Genomic DNA, 21,992 nt, shown 5'->3' with positions numbered 1-21,992 from the left:
AAGTACAACTTTTTAACCTGTGTTTTTTTTTTAGTACATAATTTGTTTTTCACCATTGCTCTCACGTGAGATAAGCACTCCAAGAGCTAGAGTGTGTCATGGCCAAACAGTCGTTTTGTTTGAATCAAAACACCCCCGTTGTGTTGAATAATAACGTTCGGAAGATTTCTCAGAAAACTCCAAGTTGGCATTTCGATCCTGGACAAGTTCACGGAAGGACCGGTACCAGCAGCACGTTCCAAATGACCTTATTTTGACTTGTTTACATAGTTTGAGCAGGGACACTTCTGAACTACACAAAAAAATCTTAAAATCAGGGGACAGATGTATTATAAGTAAATTAATTTGAATTAATTAAACTACATTTTGCAACTTTTTTTAACAGTATGCACAGTATTGCCAAACTATTCCAACATGCATATTATTTATGTGGTCCAAACTTGCATTTTAATAACTATCATTTAAGTCTGATTAGGTTCCTTTAAGGAAAGACAAATTTACTGCAGAGTCGCAAGCGGAACATTTCCCTCTTAAAGCATTCCCAAAAAGCCCCACCCCTCTTCAGCTATTATAAGTTTCCGCACATCCCACTCAAAACTTTCAATTGTTGGGAAGACCTGACATTTCAACTACTGTTTTTCAGCTAAGGAAAAGTAAATTCGACTTAAGTACAATGACGGGTGGCCGAAACAGGCAGAGATCTCACTCTTATTACAACCCTGAGGACTGCAAGAACTATGGAGTACAGATACAGACCAGGAACACCGGTCCAAGACCTCGTTCAAGGTTGGAGTTCTATTCTTAGTATGCTGATATGACGGTTAATACATAATTCCTCAAATAAAACGGTCAGACTGAGGTGTAGCCTGTGTTGACTACAGAACTTCAAGCCTCTGTCTATATTCTTCAGAAAACAGATTGATTAATAATTTATTGTACTTTCCAGATCTTTTTACAGTTATGAAACATCAGAAACTAACTCTGACAGCCATTTGGGACATCTACCCATGTCCATTACACTGCAGCCAAACTTAACCGCTCAAACACAGTATCCGGCCAACAAAGCTGAAAAGTCCAAACCAAACAAACACTCTATCTCAAAAGACCTTAACGGTAAGTCTTGTAAGTCACTGGGTAGTCTCACAAAATTTACAAAATTCTGCTCGTGTATTTAGGCAGCAGAGGCAGTCCCAAGTGTGTTTCCATGATGACCATCTTTGAGTTAGACAACTGGGAGATCTGTTCCAATTCTGGCATGAAGTACGGTCAGTTTGTGGACTGGGAGAAGATAGACCCGGAAGCTTCAGTACGGTACCAGCAGTTACTGGAGAGCGAGCACCAGCAAATGAAATCCATGGGAAGAGAAGGATTCTGGGCTATGCCTCATACACTGAGAGCTAAGGCTTACCATCACATTATTCACACCATTCATTTCAGGTAATTGCCTGTTCATACATTATGGCCAGTGTCTGGCATGTTACTTTAAAAAAGTAATTAGTTATAGTTACTCACTACTTCTTTCAAAACGTAACCGAGTTAGTTACTCAGTTACGTTTTGGCGTTAGTGACTCGGTTACTCTATACTAAACGTAACTAAAAATATCAGCAGTAAACAATATAGAGTTTAATAAATTAAATCTGACACGATAGTCCGTTGTAGAGATGGGAATTCCGACTCTTTTTCGTCAACTGTTTTTTTGGCTTACTAAAAAGAGCCCGATTTTTCAGCTCTTTCTTTTGCTTTTGTTTTTTAATGTATATATTACCATTTATTTTGTATTATTATGAAATACTTAAAAGAGGGAATATGAAGCTAAATAAACACTAAAAGTTAACGCTGAAAATCACAGGAAATTTATTTTTTATAAATCAACAAAGAAAAAGATAAAATAAAAAACAATACGAACCTTGAATGAGGCTGTCACCAATGTGCATTGAAAGAATAATGGTTCAAGTGAGAATGACAGAGTATAAACTTGAAACTCACTATGAATTTTATTGAAGAAAAGTTTATATTTGGAAGCAAACAGTATTGAACTGTACTGGAATTGATTGCCTGTATAATTTAGTTCTTATTAAACACTTATTAGACGCTCCATGTCATACCTTACTGTACTTTTGCACAGTTGTTCAGGTTTCATTTACTGACCCCAAACTCGTTTGGATATTTTACCTGTGATTTAGGTGTGTCAGTCCAGAAAGGGACACGTACTACGAACTTTGCAGAAAGCTCTTTGGAGAACAGAAGCTCAGCACCCACCCGGTTCCAAAGTACATGGAATCAGGAGAAATACCAAGGTTCAAATACTCTGTTAGGCATTGTTAGGTGTTGGATTTTAGTCAAACAGACTGCATGAAACCACTCTATGATCTTTTTCCAGGTACTGCCTCAGTAAGGCAGGTCTGAATTCTGTTAGGAAGATTCTTCTGTGTCTCGGGCGGTACTTCCCAGACATGAACTTTTGCCCCATCCTCCCGGCTTTGGTGTCACTGATCTTGCACTACAGCGAAGACGAAGCAGAATGCTTCTACAGCGTTTCCAGACTGATTTCCTTCAATGACCCAAACAAGCGTTATATCGACCAGACTTTCCTCACATACCGAGCTTCCTGCATGACGTTTGGAGACCTTGCTAACAGGTGTTGCCGGGGCATCCGGAAATTGATTGCCAGTTCACACCAGAACCTGTTTGAGTTTTACTCTGACTGGATCATGTGGATATTTGCGGATCTTCCATTCGAATATGCCATCCGAGTGCTGGATGTCTACCTCCTGGAGGGTTACAAGGTTCTTTACAGGTTTGCAGAGATTTTGTTTGAATTATTTTTCCCACATTCTATATTTCAAAAACGAAATGTAATAAACTGCTGTTTTCAGAGTGGCATTGGCTTTGCTGAGCCTTTACAAAGTCTCAGTTTCGTCCCGAGTTGCAGACGTGGAGGATTTTCGAACCGATATGAAAAGCTTCGTGCAGAATGTGGCTCGCCACTGCACGCCTGAGAATCTATTGGAGAGAGCCTTTCGAGTTCCGATTGCCACCAGGAGAGAACTTAACCTTCTCTTCAAAGCCAATAAGGACACCCTCATGCAAAAAGGAGTCAGCATTCACCAGAGGAGGTGAGGCAATCTCAACTGAGTCAACAGGGCATAAAAAACAATATGTTGGAGTTATAACGAGCTATTTATAATTTCGTCGCTCATATAACCATCTAACTTTTGTCATTTTGACCCTGCAGGCAGTCGGTGGATACGGGAGACTTCAACAACCTTCGTTCCAGTGTTGTAACCAGTACAGAGATGAGAGTCGTCTGGGCCTGGATACCAGAGCGCTTTGCTCTATTCAGTCCGATTAAGCTGTTCAGTACGACAGATCATGGAGAAAGTCTTGCCTCGTAAGTTGATGTTTCTTAAATTGCCTTTGAACTAACAAATGTTAAATTGAAGTCTAATGGTTTGCCTTGGGGTGTGGGCAGTCCAAACATTTGTATTGGTAGAATGTGATGTAAAGATAAATATTCAACGTTTTATTTTTCCTGTTCCCTGATGGCTATTTTGAGAATGCTGTTGATTAAAGATGGCATAATTCAAAACTCCAATAATGACCACATGGATCTGCCTAGAAAGCAAAGCAAACATTACTGGTTGTTATCCAAAGCCCTAGCATATGTGTTGCCATCTTCACTCAAATGCATTCTCTAATTTGCTGCCCTCCATAGATGGATTCAAATTGAGGACTTTTCTTCTGATATCATATTTTAAACATATTATATTCATAAATGTGCCTGGTTTAGCCGGGATAGTAGACGTAATCGGGGACAAAATGAGGTCGTAAGCCGGGACAGGAGAACAGACGTGGTTAGGAGCAGAACAGGTCGTAGCCGGAGACAGACGGGAGCAAAAACGGGACAGGCGGGAGTCAGGGTCAAAAAAGTCTTGCCTAGTCTACACTGAGGTTCGCAGACGGACTGACAACAGGGGACAGACAGGACTGGGTTCAAATAGGGACAGGGAGCTAATCAGAACCCGCGGTGGTTGGCGCCAAATGAGAGGGCACAGGTGAGTCACATCAGTAATCATGACAAAGTTGGGTTTCATAAAACATTATTTTGGGGGTAAACCCTTGGGTTAACTTCAACCTTTAGTATTCAGCACTTCAGCTTTAACAAAGTAGTAATATAGCTCTATCTGGTTATTAAATTGTGCATTGGAGATTTTATCATTCATATTGACTATTTTCTAGATTCTATTACCATGTGGAGGGTCACGAACCTGCAGTGTTGATCATCAAAACAGAGGATGAGGAGGTAATATAACATTGATGACCTAACTAGCCGCTGGACATCTACACTTTACAAAAAATATTGTGAGTTGCTTTTCTTATATTTGATTTATTTCCTTCTTCACAGGTCTTTGGTGCCTTCATTTCATCAGATATGACGGAGAGGCACAATTACGACACAGATAAAACCTCCTTTTTCGGAACAGGTGAATGTTTCGTTTTCACGGTGAGGCATCCTACCGAAACCTTACATCACATATTGGAAATTTTGTCTACATCAAGAAAAATGTTCACTCTCTCAGCTTCGCCCTAGCATGGAGCGCTACCAGCGAGCCATGGTTAACATCATGACAAGGAAAGTCTCTCCTCAGTACACTTCTAATACCACCACAACTCTGACGTGTCCGGCTGGGACGCCCCAAGATCCAAGTTATTTGACCATCCCTTTCACTGCCCCTTCCCTGGAACCGCTTACTGCCAAGGTGCCAAAAAGATCCAAGGAACAAGAGGCTTCCAAATTTATAGCAGGCAGTGAGGCTCAACTCATTATTGGTATGTGTCATTTATATATTTAAGATTTTGAACTTTGAATTATTAAGCTTTTATATAACATCAAAAATGGAACAGTCACAATCAGTGTTCCCTCTAAGCTGCGCGCGTGCGCAATTGCGCACTGCTCGCACATTCTCAGCGCACAAGAAAATCTAGCCAGCGCACAAAAATGAGGGCTCAAAATGACTAATTAAGAAGCTACTTAAGTCAAAGTTACAGTGCATGAAGGTCAAAATACACGGGTTCCCCTGACGTTGTGTCCTAAATGCGGTATTTTGAAGTCGAGTCGAAGTAGGACGAAGTTGAGTAAAGTTAGAAGAGTTTGTTGAGAACCGGCTTCTTTGGCTCAGCTCACGAAAACGGCTCAGAATGTTTTTGCATCTTTAATCCCAACATGACCGAATATTATGTAAAATTATGCACAAAATGACTTAAAGGGAGGGGGGAATAGAACAAAAAAGAAAAAAATACCAAAAATGAAAAAGTAGTGAAAAGCTGAGAAAAAAAGAAACAAAAGAAAGACAAAAAAAGAAGGAACAATTCAAAAAAAAAGCCAGAAAAAAAGAAAAGAAAGAAATGTGGGAAAAAAGTAAATAGAGAACAAAAAGAAAAAAGTAACAGCTCGGAAAAATTAAACAGAATGAGATTTTTTTTAAAGGAATTTTTAAAAAAAGTAAAAAAAAAACATGGAAAAAAGAAGAAAAAGTTTGTATATATCAAGTGAATCTTGTTGCCAACATTGTACTTCCACAAAAAAATGTAATTAAGTACAGTTCTGTATCTTACAACCGACTAAACAAGCCCCCAAAAATGTTAATATAATGCGACAAAATATATCAGGAAATAAAAAGAAATGGATATCTTGTGAAAGAATTGTAAGAACAAACGACGTTTGTAGGCTGTACAACCTTTGCAATAGTACATGAGTCAATTCATTCAAAAGAGAAAAATAATTTTGCATTGGTGGAAACTCAGCAAAATGTAACTTGATGTCAAGTTTTGGACATGTTTGATAATGAATTATCTTGCCACACTTGGGATTATGGTTGCTCACTGTTGTTTCAAGCGTTGCTCACCAACTTTGTGTGAACGCTCAGACCCGTGGAAAATTACAGGGAACATTGGTCACAATCAAAACAACTCAGGACTAACTGTTCAAGACAAATGCAGTATAATGAATAGGTAATGAACCATGTGTTAACATAATTTCCCTTACTTTCAGGTGGCAATGGAGGCTACGCACTCGCCTTTCAACATAACTTCAAAACAGGCTATTCAGAGGCATGTGACACATTCAAGAGCCCGCCGCTTTGCAAAGGACACTTCAAGATCCAGTCCTTAGAAGTGTGGGGAGTCCAGAACTCCATTTGCTTTTCTCAAAAATGTTCACCTCACAAAAACCTTTAGTTATATATGTCGAAGTTAAAGGTTTAATGTTTTTTTCACTCTTGAGTTAAAGCTTTAAAGCTGTTTTAACTCCCGAGTTGAAGGATTAAAGTTGCTTCAACTTTTGAATGAAGCTTTGTAGCTGTTTTAACTCTTGTGTTTAACATCTAAAAAAGTTTTAACTTCTGAGTTAAAGCTTTTAAGGTGTTTTAAATTTTGATTAAAAGATTTAAATGGGCAGTCTATTTTAGATTTGTTTACCTCAAGATATCACTCTGTTGTGTCGTGTTTGATATAAAACGAGTGCTAAAATGCACAAGAAAGAATACATATTACAGGGAATCAAAGTGACTGATCCACAACATTTGTTTTCAAATTTTTTTGCAAAACTTTCTCAAGCTTTTTACTTTGGGGCGTACTCTAGATACAAGATTTCTAATGTTATAAAAAATTAATGCAAATATCTCGACTTTCAAGCATTTTGAAAAATACACGTTTATGTGATACTTCATGTATTTTGAGCTATTTATCTAAATCATTATTGTTTTAATTTTTTAAAGACAGGAGGTTTTATACCACAAGGAGGCGCTAAATGATACACACTGTAATGCTTGCGTTCGAGCCTTACAGCTGATTTAGTTTTTGAGTTTCAGCAGCTTTAAAGCTTTAACTCCGTTTTGAAACTTTAACGTGGAAGTCAACCCAGAAAAGTCCCTCTGTTGAATGATTAGTCTTAACAAAGCTTTATGCGTTTGTAGAATATGTGTTAAAAAACAACTTCCACCTGCTTCTTGCTATTTCTGGGGGCGACCATTTTGATGGATAATTACATGTCACACAAATCAGATAATGGCTCTGATTTGTTGTTAGCTGAGCCGTCCGCAACATTGATGTCATAATAACTCGACAGAAATTTTCAGAATGGCCCCCTATTCCATAGAAGGATGAAATGTCACGGTTGCCACGGCGCCCAATTGGCCCCGCCCATGGACACCACCCGAAACGCATTGACGGATTGCTCCCTGACTACTTAAACGCTGTCTGTGAGTCGCCTGGTGTCGAAGCTTCTGCGAAACTCCTGCTAAACTCTGTTGTGATACGTCAAAATCCCCGTTTTTGCCTGTGTTTTTTGCTCTTGTTTTCCAAGCCCTGTGACTCTCCGTTTTTGCCAGTGTTTTGCTCCTGTTTTGTTCTCGCCCCGATCTGTTTGATTTTGACCACTTCCTCGTTCCGATCAATCTACTTCCGCGACCAACGATCCCCGGATCGAGTATGCGCTCATTCCTCTTCTCCCCAATAAACTGTGGGTAACGTTACGCGATTGGGTTCTGCTTTCTGTTTCCTGTCCTGGCCGTGACATGAAAACAGCAAGATTTTGCCCCCCGCCTTCCCCTCCTTTATAAAAAACCCAACATTTTTTATCACAATTTCCCAAAAATTGTTCAGAAATTATTTGGGTTGATTTCCACTTTAAAGCTTTACTTATGACAGCGCTAGTTCTATAGTGTCATATATCTAACAATGATGTTGCCGTTTGTTCTTACAGATTTTTCATATATCCCGTATGTTATACTGGATATATTTGATTTTACTGTATCTTTGTGATACTCACACAAATGCCCTTAGGGATTTACAACCCACATACAACAGACTGCAGTGGGGCGGTCAACTGGTCAGCTGCTGTATGAGGACAAACAATGAAACGTGCAGTTTTGCATGAGACTGCATGGCTGTGTGTGTGTTTGTGTTAGTGTGCATGTGTATCACCGCTGAATGGCCTTTTACTTCACTGTAAAACAAAATTAAAGTAGTTTGTACCACAAGCACTCTATTTGTCTTCTTGTTTTAACTGCTAGTTTGTCCAAACATTTCAAGTAATACTTCATATTTTAATACTTATTTTTTTAATCTTATTATCATTCCCTTAAAGTCATCTTTCAAACGTGTCTGTTGGATAATGTTTTAGCATAGCTACGAGCAACATGTAGATTTTAAAGTGAGGCATTCAGTTTTAAAAGTTTGAGATGAAAAAGTACTGAAGTTTTTAAGATGTGGGAGGAAACCCATGCAGGTGTATTTTCTCTTTATACTTGTCACGACTATATGGAAACTACACACAAGTAGCCCAGTAGCGGGAGTTGAACCCTGGACCTCTACACTGTGGGATTGATATCCATACCACACTGCCACTGTGCCACCTTCATATTAAAATCATTTGTGTTTGGCCCTACACCCTTTTTGATTACCGGTATGTGTTTTTTTGCATCTTCGGCTCCACTATAACTTAGCATGATTCGGGTATTAGTATACCTTTTTTCAAGGTATCTGTATTCACGGTTTTAGCCGTCCTTACCAAGATGGCGTCCTAATCCCTTTGTATCAATCAGGAACCTGAAATTAAAGGAATGCCATGTCAAGGTTAAAACTTGAGATTGTAGTAGAAAGAACAAAAGAACACACCTAAGGGTTCACTCTGTTGTGAATTTGTCATGATTACTGATTCGGGGCACCTGCGAATGCCCCGTTGGCGCCAACAGCCCTGAGCGCTGATTGGTTCCCGGACTCCTTTTAAACTCCCATCTTCCAAGAGGAAGCTGTCAGACCGTCCTGCGAACCTACGCTTTTGCTAGGCAAGCTCCGTACCCTCCGACAATCTCCTGCCCTGTTTTCTCCTGCCTGTTACCTGTTACAGACCTGTTTCTGGACCCGTTTCTGTCCTGCTCTTCCGTCCCGGGCATCGACCTGTTTTGCCCTGTTTCCTGCCTGATCTTGTTGCCAACCTTTTTTCTGGACTCGTTACCGCCCTTGCTTGCCTGTCCCGGCTATCGACCAGCTTTCCTGCCGCCCACGACTATCCTCGCTTGACACGGAAGTGCCACTTCCTGCCATCAGCTACCCGTGTCCGACAATGATCGGATCGTGGAAGCAAGCACTGCTTTCTTTCTCAATAATACTGAGTAAAAGGAAAACTATTGGGTCGTGTCTCCGTTTCTGGCTTGTGACATCGTGATCCAGAAGATATTCAGCAAATTTATTACTGATGGTTGCGTAAATCAATTCATAAAGTTAAAAAAAAGTTGCTTTATTATCAAGTCGTTAAATTTATGTTCAATAAAGTTAGTATTGTATTATCCATAAGTGGTCTGTGCAGCCCTTTGAGACTCCTTGTGTTAAGGGCTATACTACAAATAAACATGACGACTGATAAATAAGTGGCCAAGTATAGTTATTCATCAGTTAAAAGCAGAAGTAAATGGAAGGAGACCAAAAGGAAGGCCCCTATTGACATGGAGGGATTGTGTTATGAGTGCACTGTAGGAAAGAGGTCTAAATATAGTGGAAGCTAGAGCTCTTGTTGGTGATAGGAATGAGTGGAGAGGTGTTGTGAAAGGATAATGGGATGGGCAGGGCACCTGTATGACGCGGTAGGGGTAAACCAGTGAAAGCTGTCGGGCCCTGCTGTTGAACAGAAGAGTGTGTTGCGTCACCCTGACCCGAGTGACATTGCCGCTTTCTTGTGTCCCGTTTCATCTGGAGGGCTGAAAGGTGCTTAACTTGTTTGGGTGTTTGGGCGTTTGGCTTCGCCATGGTCACATTTTTTTCTGTGTTTCGTTGCTATTTTTTTCCCATTTTTCTTTTCTTTGTTTTTGTGTATGTGTTTGTCTTGCTGTCGGTCACCGCTCTCGAGGGATATGACCAGGGTAGATGAATAGATAGCTAGATCAGGGGTGTCAAACAGGCAGACAACGGGCTGGATCAGGCCCGCTGAGGGATTGAATCTGGCCCGCGATACAACGCTGAGGGAAGTGCAAAAGAAAAATGAGCTGCAGGTTGAAATATGTCCACTTGATGTTGCCAAAGCCAGGTGCCTCTTACAAACGCTGTACTTGTATTTCTCTATCTCTCTCACTCTCTGTCTCTCTATTTGTTCATCTTTGTCTTTTTCTCTCTGTGTGTCTTTTTACCTTCTTTTGCTCTCTCTTCCTCTTTCCTTTTCTCTCTTTCTATCTCGTCTGCTTTCCACCTCTCTCTTTCTATTTTTCACCTTCTCTCTCTTTATCTTTCAAGTCAAGTCAAATCAAGTCATGTTTATTTGTATAGCCCTTAATCACAAAGTCACAAAGGGCTGCACAGATCAAAAACTATTGCAAACTACAGACTATTATGACACTATCCCATCATTTAAAACCTACATGAGGGCAAATAATACATATTATCAACATAAAATATAGGTTATTCATATGCTATAGAATAGAAGTGTGTTTTGAGCTTAGATTTAAACATTTCAATTTCTCTTTGGATTTTTTTCCCCCTCTCTCACTATTTCTTTTTATCTCTTTCGTTTCTCACATTATCTCTCTCTCTCTTTCTTTCTCCTTTTCTCTCTTTCGTTGTCTCATCCTCTCTCTTTTCCTCTCTCCTTTTCTTTCTCTCTAATCTACTAGTCCCGCCCCCGAGGGAATGTGTGGCCCCCGATTTAAAATGAGTTTGACACCCCTGAGATAACTAGTTAGATAGATAAATAGATAGATAACCTCTAGATGGCAGCAGTAGATTAGTCTGCTCCCATTTTTCCTGAGTCAAAAACGAAGAAGAAGCGTAGCAACGGCCCGCTTTGGCCTCTTATGATTTTCGTCGAGGCCCGGTTTAAGATGTAACAACCTTCATATTACAGCATGGACACAGAGGTGGGTTTCCGTCTATCCTTGGTTTATTCAGCAGACTAAACATGGTATTGTTATTTTCGTTTATTTAGTGTTTTTGTTGAGCTGTTGCCAGTGCTAACAGCATAGCCCCTTCATAGCCTCGGGGGTTTTGTTTTGGCACACAATAGGAAAAACTCGCCCCTCAAAGAAGCCATCCTTCCAATCAAAGACACAAGCAAACATCAGTTTTAATGCTATTGCGCCTATTTGATTCATTAAATGCATATATGACAGAAATGCGCTTGCACTAAAATTCCTTGTTACTTGGTTCTGCTATCATGTTTTTGACACGCAAGCCTTGAGTCGTTAAAATGCAAGCAAGGGCGTCGTTTTAATTGAGATGGTTTATAATGCAGAGTTGCATCGTTTCCTAAGAACATGTCCTTATTTTGTGGCCAAGTTTGCTTTTTGTGTGCCTTTCGTTTGCATTATAATGATCACTAACAATCGTTAAAATTGTGGCTATTTGTTGTCTCCCTTTTTTTTATCCACCCCAATAATCAGTTTCTAATTTGTTTTGTAAACACAATTCTAGTGATGTTAGTATCATTTTTGTGAAACGAATATAAGTGAGTTTTCATAACTCAGTAGAACAAGGGTCACCAACCTTATTGATTGATAGGTAGATACAGTAGGAAAATTGATAGAAAGAAAGACAGGGCAATTTAAAAAAATGAACGAGAGAAAGAAGGGCGAAAGGAAAGAAGGGAGCAAAAGAAAGAGTAAGGTGTAAAAGGAGAAAAAATAAGATAACGGGATAAAGAGGGGAAAATAGAAAGAGGAAGGTAGAAAAGGAGAAAGAATAAGATAACAAGAGAAAAAAGGGAGAAAACAAGAAACAAAGAGAAATAAGTGGGCAAGAAAAATTATGTGACAAAGAAAATGAAAGACGCAGAGAAAGAAAATGAAAGATAGAAAGAGAAAAGAAAGGGAGAAGGTTAGAGAAAAAAACTGAGAAAAAAGCAACAAAAGATAAAAAAAGAGGAGGAACGTTAAAGAGAAGAGATAGATAGATAGATAGATAGATACTTTGTTCATCCCCGAAGGGAAATTCACATTTCCAGCAGCATCCCTGAGCTGAGAACAATCGAGAACAATCGAAAATAACACGGGAGCTGCTGGAGTGGCTGCCATTCGTGACGGCGCCGAGAAACGATTCAATTTGAATCATGTACAAACAAACAAACAATTGAATCATGTACAAACAAACAAACGAACAAAATATTTATGTTTCAATAAGTGGAGTGTTGATAAAATGGGGGGAAAATAATTTCTGATACTGATATAACCAGGTAAAACAAATTTTAAGTTACCTGTCCAAATGAATGTTGTGCCATCTCACCTTTCCCACTCTCTCTCCTGCAGTTGACTTGCTGCTGCTCAAGCATTACAAAGTACAAGGAAAAATACAAACAAAATCAACAAATTAGAATCTAAATTGGTTGAAATGGATTTGCAAATAGTTTTTATTTTTCCTTTTATCATTCATTTATAGCACTGAATAGTTAAAGGTGGGGTACTTAGCTTGAGGTGAACGTTAAATATTTTCTCTATTAAGATTGTGTTAACAGTGCCCTACTGATTTCAACTTTTGTCAGGACTGTTCGGGAAGGAACAAACCCCCCAAAATATGAAAAAAGAAGAGTTAATTATGGCGAAACTAGGAATAGATATACTTTATTGTCATTTTTATAATCATTCTGGTGCACATGTACACAAAATAGAATGTTGATACATTTGAACCGCAGTTTTTTTTTTTACAGAATAAACATTTTAATATAGAATAGAATATAATTTACTTTTATCGTCATTCTTTGTAACCATGCACACAGAACGAAATGTCGATACACCTGACCCGTACAGTTAAACTGTAGCGAGGCGATGCAGCCGCAGCCAAAGCCATTTTAGTCATTAGGTGACCAAACCCCCCAATTCCAACCCTTAATGCCGAGCGCCAAGGGAGGCAATGAGTACCAATGTTGTAAGTATGGTATGACTCGGCCGAGGCTTGAACCAGCGACCTCCCAGTCTCGGAGCGGGCACCCTACCATCCAGGCTACCGAGCTGGTATAGGCTACCGAGCTGGTATAATATGTTGTAATGAGTAGGAATAGTGAGGAAAACAGTGCAAAAACACTTGTGTAGAATGAGAATCAGATAATATACAGATTAGAATATTAATTATAGCCGAATAAGTATTGTTTTTGATTCTGATTGGTGTGAAGGGATACCAGTTTTAATATCATGTTGTTACTATGTTGTTACTATGTTGTAAGCATGTCAATATCAGGATGTAAGTAGAAGGAGGGGTGAAATAGGCTCAGTTAACCACTAAAACCTATCCTTGCGCTAGGCCAGTGAGTGACTTGCATTTATAGATTATTAGGTAATTATGAACATTTTTAGAGGAATTTATCTCGTATTTTAAGACATTGATTATATCAATAATTTATCAAGCTAGCTTGAAATCAGATTTCCTCGAAAATCACAATGACAAATCACTGGTGAGCTATTTTCTGAATGGTCTGCACTCTGTCTTCTTCTCCCTTCTACCACTTTGGTGACCCATGTAGGAGTAAAGTGTATGCCTACTTTTACTAAATCAATTATTTACAAGCCCAACGGCCAAGGTCTGCAAAATAAAGAGCCTTAGCAACTTTGCATTTGCTGATTTTATTGCCAGACACATTTACAATTCCCCAACAATTTCTCAGTATTGCAGCCTCTTACACATTACAGAGAAAAAAACGGTTTACATTTGATCATTCTGTTTTCTAAATGGTTTTTTTTCTAGTTAAGAGGTTCATGTATTCTTTTTTGTCTTTTGGTAAAACAATGAATACTTTGGCAGATTTTTGTGTGTCACTTTTCACACCCACTACAAATCCGATAGATTCTCCAACATGCTGGCTGCTAATCCACAATTGATCCATATCCAAAAGAAATATGCAGTTGTTTCTGTCCTCTTATTCCAACATGTTCAGTGTCTGAAACTCATGACAAAAAGTTACCGGACACCAGGGCAGACAACTCTGAAAAGTTGCCTGCCCCATTTTTCACAATTTGAAACGCAGTAAGACGACTAATCGAAGAAAAAAAAACATCGTTGCAAAGTATTAAGGATTGATAATCAGAATGTATAACGGAACAACACTTTAAAATTAAGTTTATTATAAATCTACTTATAACATTCATTGCATGTATGTGACATCACTGTTTTCCATCTGCCATCAGTATGTACCTGTATTTACTCATCTTTATTCATGCAATGTTTGCCTTGCGTCGTCTGCTACAAGCCACGTGAACTTTTTCCACAATGCTTTTAATGTACGTTTACGTTTTGTAGCGTCATACATTTTGTTAGCTTCTTTTGAATCTTTCTTCTGGGGCTGAGGTTTTGGCTTGATTCCTAACCACTCATCCATTTTTCTTGTGTTCTTTGTGCGTCTACTTTGGAAAATGATATGCAAATGCGCGACCTTATAACGCTCGGGAAAGTCCAGAAGCACGAAGGCATTCGACGGGGGCTTCTGATCGGCTGCCTAGAATGCAAATTGCTAAACGAAGCGAAATTCTGAAATTTCCAAACTGAACGAAAATTTCGAAATCGGAGTAAGCAGACGTTTGATTTGAAGAAAAACCCCTTGATGTTTTTTTTTTTTTTTTTTTTTTGTCGGCCACCCGGGCTAAAATCGTTGTGTAAGTTGTACGCCCGACGTAAAAGATGCAGGCCCCATGCGTCCGGGCAGACGTTACTTCAAACACTGCATGTTTTAGGAATAAACAATACATTCACTCTAAACATTTAATAGATTGTGAGATACTTTCACAATATATTCTATGACAATAAATAGGTTAAATAGTGGTTGACTTAAAATGTCTTATAATGAATCGCTTTGAGCATCTGTCTTTTTACAACATTCATTAGGGTGGTCCTTAATGGGGGTCGGAAAAAATTTTTGGGAAATATTGGGCTCTGACCCCCCGCATATGTTCTTATATCGATAAAAACACACTGTGTGCAATTTTGAACAATTTGGATAATATTTAGAGGTAGCTCAACGACTTTGAAATTTCCCAAAATGGTAAAATTTTGGCAATTTTCGAGAAAAAACGGAAATCTTAACCCTATGTGTACGGCGTTTTAGAACATCCAATTTCAGTCCATTGCTTATAATTGTAACACAAGAAAAGTTACGAGTAACTTTGTACACTAGGTCTGATATAATGTGCGAAAAATCCTTATTTTTCATACCAAAATTTCAGAGGCCTTGAGCGACCTCTAAATATCCTTTGATTTTGATGAAACTTTGCCTAATTACGTTTTGTATATATTGGAACATATTCAAGGGGTCAGAGCATGAAATTTTAAAAGTCGAAAAATAAGGACCACCCTAACATTCATCGAACTTGATGTGTTTCTATATTTTTCAAGGCTGTAGCCATGGAGGAAGACGCTTCATCTGCGACGGATCATTCATCGGATGAAAGTAATTATCACCATATTTTCTCTTGTTTATTTATATATCTAGCTCTTTATCTATCTGGTGCTGTATCTCTTTCTGGTGCTCTCTCTTTACTGAGCTCTCTAGGCATCACTCTATCCATCCTTTCTTGATTTGAGCTGTGAACTTCACATTGTGAGGTTGAGGGTATTTTGTATATTGTAGTCAACAGTAGGGGGGCTTTCTTTCATAAAACGTCAGCCACCTTGAATAGTGCAAAATGGGAACATGTATTTTGAGATATTGTTCATCATTTGCAATACGAATTCGTTTTGTAGTACTGTAAAATTTGGATTATATGGAGCACCTAATTATAAGCCGCACCTAGTACATTTTAAAAAGATAAACCATTTTGTACAGGCATAAGCCACACCTGACTATAAGCCGCATGCACTCAGATAAAAACAAAGGGAGATTGAAAATGTAATGGTAATTATTTGAGGATGAATTTACCTATTCCTCTTAGATGGTAATGGAGTTATTCATCAAATATTTACTCTCTGAAACGTTTTCTCATCAGGCACCAAAGCGTTCGACATTGAGTATACCTTAGACTCCGATCCCAATGACGAGTCTGAGGCAGACAATAAGAAAAAGATCAAGAAGAAAAAGCCGCTCCGCAAGATCCACCCATGTCCAGATTGCAACAAAATGTTTGACCGTCTTTCAAAAGTCAAACGCCACAGTACTGTACACACAAAGCCAAGGACCTTAAAGACTCGTCATCAGTGCTCACATTGCGACAAGACGTTCACCGACGAAGAAAAGATGTTAAAACACCAAGACACCCACAACCGCACTCGGGAGCACCCGTGCCCTGAATGCAATAAAGTGTTCAACAAGCCATCCAGGTAAGCCGATTAATAATCTTAAGATTTGAGCTGGTGTTCAAAAGCCAAGGTTTTAAATACCCTAAAGGCGGTTTGCCTCTGATAGTAAAAGAGCGTGTTCTTTTCGGATACATGGCAAATTTAAAGACTCCTTGTGGGACTTCCTGCTTTGCATAGTCAATTACAAAGTCAGCCAATGGTCTTTGTGAAGCCAATCGCTTCAAATTTACTCTTTTATTCTCCTGCACGTGCCAGGCTTGGCTTATAAAAGAAGTGACTAAACGAGATCATACACAGGCGATTTTCCAGTCACAAAAGTCCTACAATTGTGTCCTTGTTTATCGTCATTGTATCTTTTTGGAGTTTTTCTTTTTTTTTAACAAGCCAAACACTCTTAGTCAGTACAAAACTTTTTTCAATAGATTATTAAAATTATGATTATGATGAAAATGATGGCAATACTGTAACAGTATTCTTATGACTATGTTTTTATTGTCAAACTACAGTAATGATACATATCCATTATAGCAAACAACAACATCCATCCATTATCTGCACCGCTTATCCTCAGTAAGGTCGCGGGGGTGATGGAGCCACTCCCAGCTATCTTCGGGCAGTGGGCAGGGGACACCCTGAACTTGTTGCCAGCTAGTTGCAGGGCACACAGAGACAGACAACTCTTTCACTCATTTACACCTGACATGCATGTTTTTGGAATGTGGGAGGAAACCCACGCGAGCTCATGGAGAACATACAAACTCCTCACAGGAAGGTTTGATTCCATGACCTCAGAACTGTGCCGCACACGCGCTAACCACTGCGCTGCCGTGCTGCCTGCAAACAGTAACATTCATACATTGTTAATATCTTTTTTATTAAATGAATGATATATATATGGGCAGCATGGCGGCGCAGTGGTTAGCGCATGTGTGCGGCACAGTTCATGTCATGGGAACCTCCTGCATGGGTTCAAATCCAGCTCCAGACTTCCTGTGCGGAGTTTGTATGTTCTCCCCGTGCTTGCTTGGGTTTCCTCCGGGCACTCCGTTTTCCTCCCACATTCTAAAAACATGCATTTCAGGTGAATTGGGTGGTCCAAATTGTCCCTAGGTGTGAATGAGCGAGTGAGTTGTCTGTCTTTGTGTGCCCTGCGATTGGCTGGCAACCAGTTCAGGGTGTCCCCTGCCCACTGCCTGGAGATGGCTGGGATTGGCTCCAGCACCCCCGGGACCCTACTGAGGATAAGCGGTGCGGATAAAGGATAATTTTCAATTGATTCATTGTCCTTAGTGGTCAGTGGTAAGATTTCTTGTAAAAAAAAATCCCGTATTTATTCGTGTAAAATGCACCTTGTGTATAATGCTAGTGCCCTAATTTTTAATTTAAAATCAGTATGAAATTTTGTTTCACTTCTTTCAGCTCAAGCTAAGCATCCTTGTAAGTGGCAAATGCTGAAAACGTGTAGCCATGATTTTAATAATTCATTGACAACTTTAACTATGAACAAAATACTAACATAAAATTTACAACTTATTTAATGTCATTCAAAGTCGGATTCATCATTTGATACACCAAAGAGTTATTTCCTTCAGTGTGCTTTTTTTCCATGTATTTATATCTTTCAGGGCGACTTTCTGTTTACTCCCTGCGCTAACATTCATCTCTGGTACCCTTACTAAAAATAGTGAATAGTGTGATAATGACATATAATCTAATTCCCTTTCATATTTCATCTATCTCCCTGGTGGTTAGGAATTGGCGCTCTCACCATAGCGACCAGGGTTTGATTCCCGTTGCATGCAAAGTTTTGCGATTGTGGTCAGCGATATTTTCGAATGATCAATCATTGCACAAACACGGTAATGTACTACCGTAAAACCTCATGCATAAGAAGCACCTAAACTTTAAGTTTTTTGTCAGGTACAAAAACATTATACATGAACACATGAATAATTATGGTAAGAACACCGTAACACAGTCAATTGTTTACTCACAATTATAAAACTGTCAATCTCATACTGGCCCCATTCCTACTTCCAGGTTGTTGCGGCATCGGCGCATCCACGAAAAGCAGCCCAAGGTGCCTCACCAGTGCGCCTTCTGCGCCAAGACCTTCGACAAACTTTACCGGCGTATACGTCACGAGCGAATGCACACGGGCGAGAGGCCCTTTAACTGCGCCTTCTGTGACAAGGGCTTCTCCGAGCGGGGCCACTGCAAGGCCCACGAGAAAACGCACGAGGAAAACCCGGAGAAGCCCTACCAATGCTCCCACTGCCACATGTCCTTCTTCAAGAACTCGGAGCTGAATCGCCACAGCCGCTCGCACACCGGAGAGAAACCTTTCCAGTGCAGCGAATGCGACAGCGCCTTCGCTCGATCCGAAAGCCTGAAAAGGCACATGAGGAGCCACACAGGTGAGCGGCCCTACGTGTGCCTGACATGCACCAAGAGTTTTTACTCCCGGCAGGACCTCAACATCCACGCGCTGATCCACTCGGGGGAGAAGCCTCACCTTTGTCCCGTGTGCGGCAAAGGATTCTCGCAGCTGGGCAACATGAAAGAGCACGAGAGGAACGTCCACTTGCGCACAGAGAAGTACGCCTGCAATGAGTGCGGGGCCATTTTCACCCGTTTCAAGTCACTTACCCTGCACCAGAGGGTCCACACGGGCGAGCGGCCGTACATGTGCCTGCCATGCGGACGAAGCTTTTCCTGGAGCCATTGTCTGAGCAGACACCGCAGGACTCACTCTCACAAGCAGATCATGCTCGACGCGGCCAAAGCCCTAGAAGAGTTTCAGGTGCTTGCTGAGGAGCCGTGCGGTGAACAATAAGATGCTTGCTCCTTTAATGCTTATTGCAAAATATCTTTAGGGATAATGTTCACCTGCTGCGCTCCAATTGCGTTTTCGAATCAGACACATATTAACAATTCTTGACATTACAGTAGACCACCGGGATACGACATTAATCTGTTCTCAGGTGAATTTGCCGTGTGGCAGGGCATAGAAACTTATGGTAAGTAACTGATGTGATCAAAATTCCTGGTCCTTTAGATGAAAACAATATTATAACTTAATCGTATACAAAGGCTTCGTACAGGTGTTTGAAATCCTTGAAGATGCTTGAATTTTAATGTTTCGTTTTCGAGGTTTGAAAAGTGCTGGAACTTTGGGTTTTGTGCTTGTAAAATACTTGAAATTTATGCTCTTGCCATGTTTCTTTGCAGTCTGCCACGATAGATCACGCATTAAATGAAGGAAAACAAAACTGATGTGTGTAAAAATGACGCCGACACGCCTGCTCTGGTGGCCCCTTATTATGCCATCATGTGAAGCATCATGGCCCCCTACCGGTCAGATTTAAGAAGACTGGTGCATCAGACTCGTGCAGGAAATTCCAGCTCTGTATTACAAAACCAACTCTGGTCGGCTCACAGAGAAGAGCCCTTTTCAGCTTCCAAATGGCTCCTCAGATTCCTTTTTTAATGATTTATTTTCAATCATAATAAAACATTATGTAATTCATTTGAAAATACGTATTATTTTTCTATATTATAGTAGCATTCTACTGTTTACTTAAGCTTAATTTAAACTAAGTTGCTTCTTTAAAGCAAAGCAACACAGAATCCCCGAAAAAACAGCAAAATATGAAATAAACAACAAAAAAAGTATGGAATACAAAAATAAACTTCGCTTATTTAGCTCCCCTGCTTTCATGTTTTCAGTTGAAAAACAAACTATATGGCGACGACGTTACATCCTTTGCTTTTGTGACATATTAAAACTTGGTCGTGTCATTTTGTATCTGTCGAATAAGTTATGTATGTTTTTTAATTAAATCCGAAAGACGGCATCCCTGAAAAATACATGAAAAGTAATAGAAAATGTTTACAGATATACAAAAATGATTGTAGAATACAAAACAGCTTTTAACTTTTTACTGAACTGTTCTAAGTTTGACCAACACAGACTCCATAAAAATGCGTAACCATCAAATATAAATAAAATGGTAAATGTCTTCAGTGCTACACATAAATGACCAAATAAAAAAAACTAAACTAATTTAGACATAGATCCTCTAATTAAACACACAGGAACTATAAATTAAAATAAGTGAAACAAAAAGCAAAGGATCAGCCTTCTCTAAATTGAAAGATTGATCTATCAATGTAATTAAAATGAGTCTTAAAAAAAAATCATTATTCTGCAGCTTTATTTTACAGTACTTATTGCCCAACACCTAAAGAGCACCTTCTGTGTTTGTAAACAAGTTTGATGTAGCCAAGCTGCTCACGCATTGTTGAGGCAGAATGGCAGAATTCATCTGTTTATACCAGCCCACTGACAAAAAGATGGTAGATCATTGTTAGATAGGAACATCTCAAATCAAGATAGCGACTATATTTTAGTGATCAAAATGAACAAAACACCCCATCCTTTTGATCAGCGCTGGATTTCTTACTTGAAGGTACTAGAACTACTGTTGAATTGGCATTTAAAGTCCTTAAAAAGTGCTTGAATTTGGCCATGAAAAAGGTGTATGAACCCTGTATGTACTAGATACTACTTATGTGTAATATACTTACGTGCATATGATTAAATAAAAAATATACACGTAATGGAAAAATAACATTTCAATTCACCTTTGAGGTGATTTGAGCTGGTAGAATGGAGTAGTAGGTGGATGCAAAGTAGGGGAGGCAATGCCGATAGTGGAGCAAAAATGAAATTGTCTTAAGATTCCCTTGCTTTAATTCCCTCGTTTTTAATAATAGCCCCGATCATCTTGGATATGGCCATGAAACTTTGCGAGAGTGGTGATTCATGTTTTTTCTTTGTATTTTTTGATTAAACCTGTTTTTGGGCACGCAGTGATTATTTGCTGATGTCGTGAAGAAGGGCAAAGAAAAACATCTTATTACACACTGTAAAGTGAAAAGGCCATGAGGCAGGGACGCTGTATTCTGGGGGTCTACTGTATGGCTCAGATTTTAAGTGTCTTGATCTGATATCAAATAAAACCCAATACTGGTTCATGGACATGTATGAGATATTATCCAAAATCTCTGATATTGTCATTCCAATTTCTGCTCCTGTTCTATTCAAAACAACTGTTCAACGAGGATTTTTGTCTTGTCTAGGGATGGACAATAAATCGATTAAATTTGATTGATGTGCCGTTTTAAAAAAGTGAAGTTAGACCTGTTCTAAAATGATAATGAAATGGATGAATGGATGTTTGCTTTAAGCACAACCTGAAAAGCATGAAAATTGCCTGTGGAAAATTGTATGGAATTGATGAAAGCATTTAAATTGAACATTAAAATAATTTCACATTACAGAATACGTTTTTGTCCCTTTTAAGTTTGAAGTGTATATTGAAATTCACATCTCCAAAATGTATTTTCATACTGCAACTGGCTGGCAACCAGTTCAGGGTGTCCACTGCCTGAAGATAGCTTGGATGGGCTCCAGCACCCCTGTGACCCTACTGACGATAAGCGGATGGATTAACCTACAATAAACAACCAGGCAACACACAACCTCTAAATACCACAAAAAGTCGCTACAACACTATTTTTAACATACAGCACACATAAATTACTGTACACACTTTGCTACCGTTTTGGCAAGAAAATGCAGATTTTTTTTGTGGTCCTTCCCATTCACTTCAACATAGTTCATTGAAAGCAAGATATCACGGAGAAGAAGCTTTTCTATTAAAACTGC

General features: G+C 39.4%; 2 protein-coding genes across 2 annotated transcripts; both read left to right on the top strand.

Annotated features, from left to right (window-relative positions):
* The first annotated feature begins 615 nt into the window (after nt 1-615).
* Nucleotides 616-8,040, top strand: LOC148360796 (TBC1 domain family member 24-like). The gene is made up of 11 exons (XM_088341699.1): nt 616-786; nt 947-1,113; nt 1,176-1,437; nt 2,185-2,298; nt 2,382-2,798; nt 2,878-3,117; nt 3,237-3,392; nt 4,241-4,304; nt 4,407-4,505; nt 4,582-4,831; nt 6,054-8,040. The coding sequence occupies exons 1-11, from the start codon at nt 674-676 to the stop codon at nt 6,236-6,238; spliced, it is 2,067 nt and encodes a 688-aa protein (XP_088197825.1). The 5' UTR covers nt 616-673; the 3' UTR covers nt 6,239-8,040.
* Nucleotides 8,041-10,764: 2,724 nt separating this feature from the next.
* On the top strand, nt 10,765-21,606 carry LOC148360795 (uncharacterized). Its single transcript, XM_088341698.1, has 5 exons — nt 10,765-10,905; nt 15,359-15,413; nt 15,949-16,279; nt 18,299-19,061; nt 19,490-21,606. Exons 1-5 carry the CDS (start codon nt 10,894-10,896, stop codon nt 19,532-19,534), a joined length of 1,206 nt encoding a protein of 401 aa, XP_088197824.1. The 5' UTR covers nt 10,765-10,893; the 3' UTR covers nt 19,535-21,606.
* The last annotated feature ends 386 nt before the right edge of the window (nt 21,607-21,992 follow it).

This window comes from Urocampus carinirostris, chromosome 8 (genome assembly GCF_059441175.1).
Source record: "Urocampus carinirostris isolate Australia breed hairy pipefish chromosome 8, RoL_Ucar_1.0, whole genome shotgun sequence".
In the NCBI taxonomy this organism is placed as follows: Eukaryota; Metazoa; Chordata; class Actinopteri; order Syngnathiformes; family Syngnathidae; genus Urocampus; species Urocampus carinirostris.
This window is presented reverse-complemented; position numbering and strand designations above follow the sequence as displayed.

What these genes read in the sequence shown, in the direction of transcription:
- LOC148360796 (XM_088341699.1), top strand. Translation starts at nt 674, where the DNA reads ATGACGGGTGGCCGAAACAGGCAGAGATCTCACTCTTATTACAACCCT. An exon ending in GGTCCAAGACCTCGTTCAAG is followed by an intron (nt 787 to 946) that starts GTTGGAGTTCTA and finishes TGTACTTTCCAG; the next exon opens with ATCTTTTTACAGTTATGAAA. An exon ending in ATTCACACCATTCATTTCAG is followed by an intron (nt 1,438 to 2,184) that starts GTAATTGCCTGT and finishes CCTGTGATTTAG; the next exon opens with GTGTGTCAGTCCAGAAAGGG.
- LOC148360795 (XM_088341698.1), top strand. An exon ending in GGATCATTCATCGGATGAAA is followed by an intron (nt 15,414 to 15,948) that starts GTAATTATCACC and finishes TTTTCTCATCAG; the next exon opens with GCACCAAAGCGTTCGACATT. An exon ending in AAGCCCTAGAAGAGTTTCAG is followed by an intron (nt 19,062 to 19,489) that starts GTGCTTGCTGAG and finishes GTTTCTTTGCAG; the next exon opens with TCTGCCACGATAGATCACGC.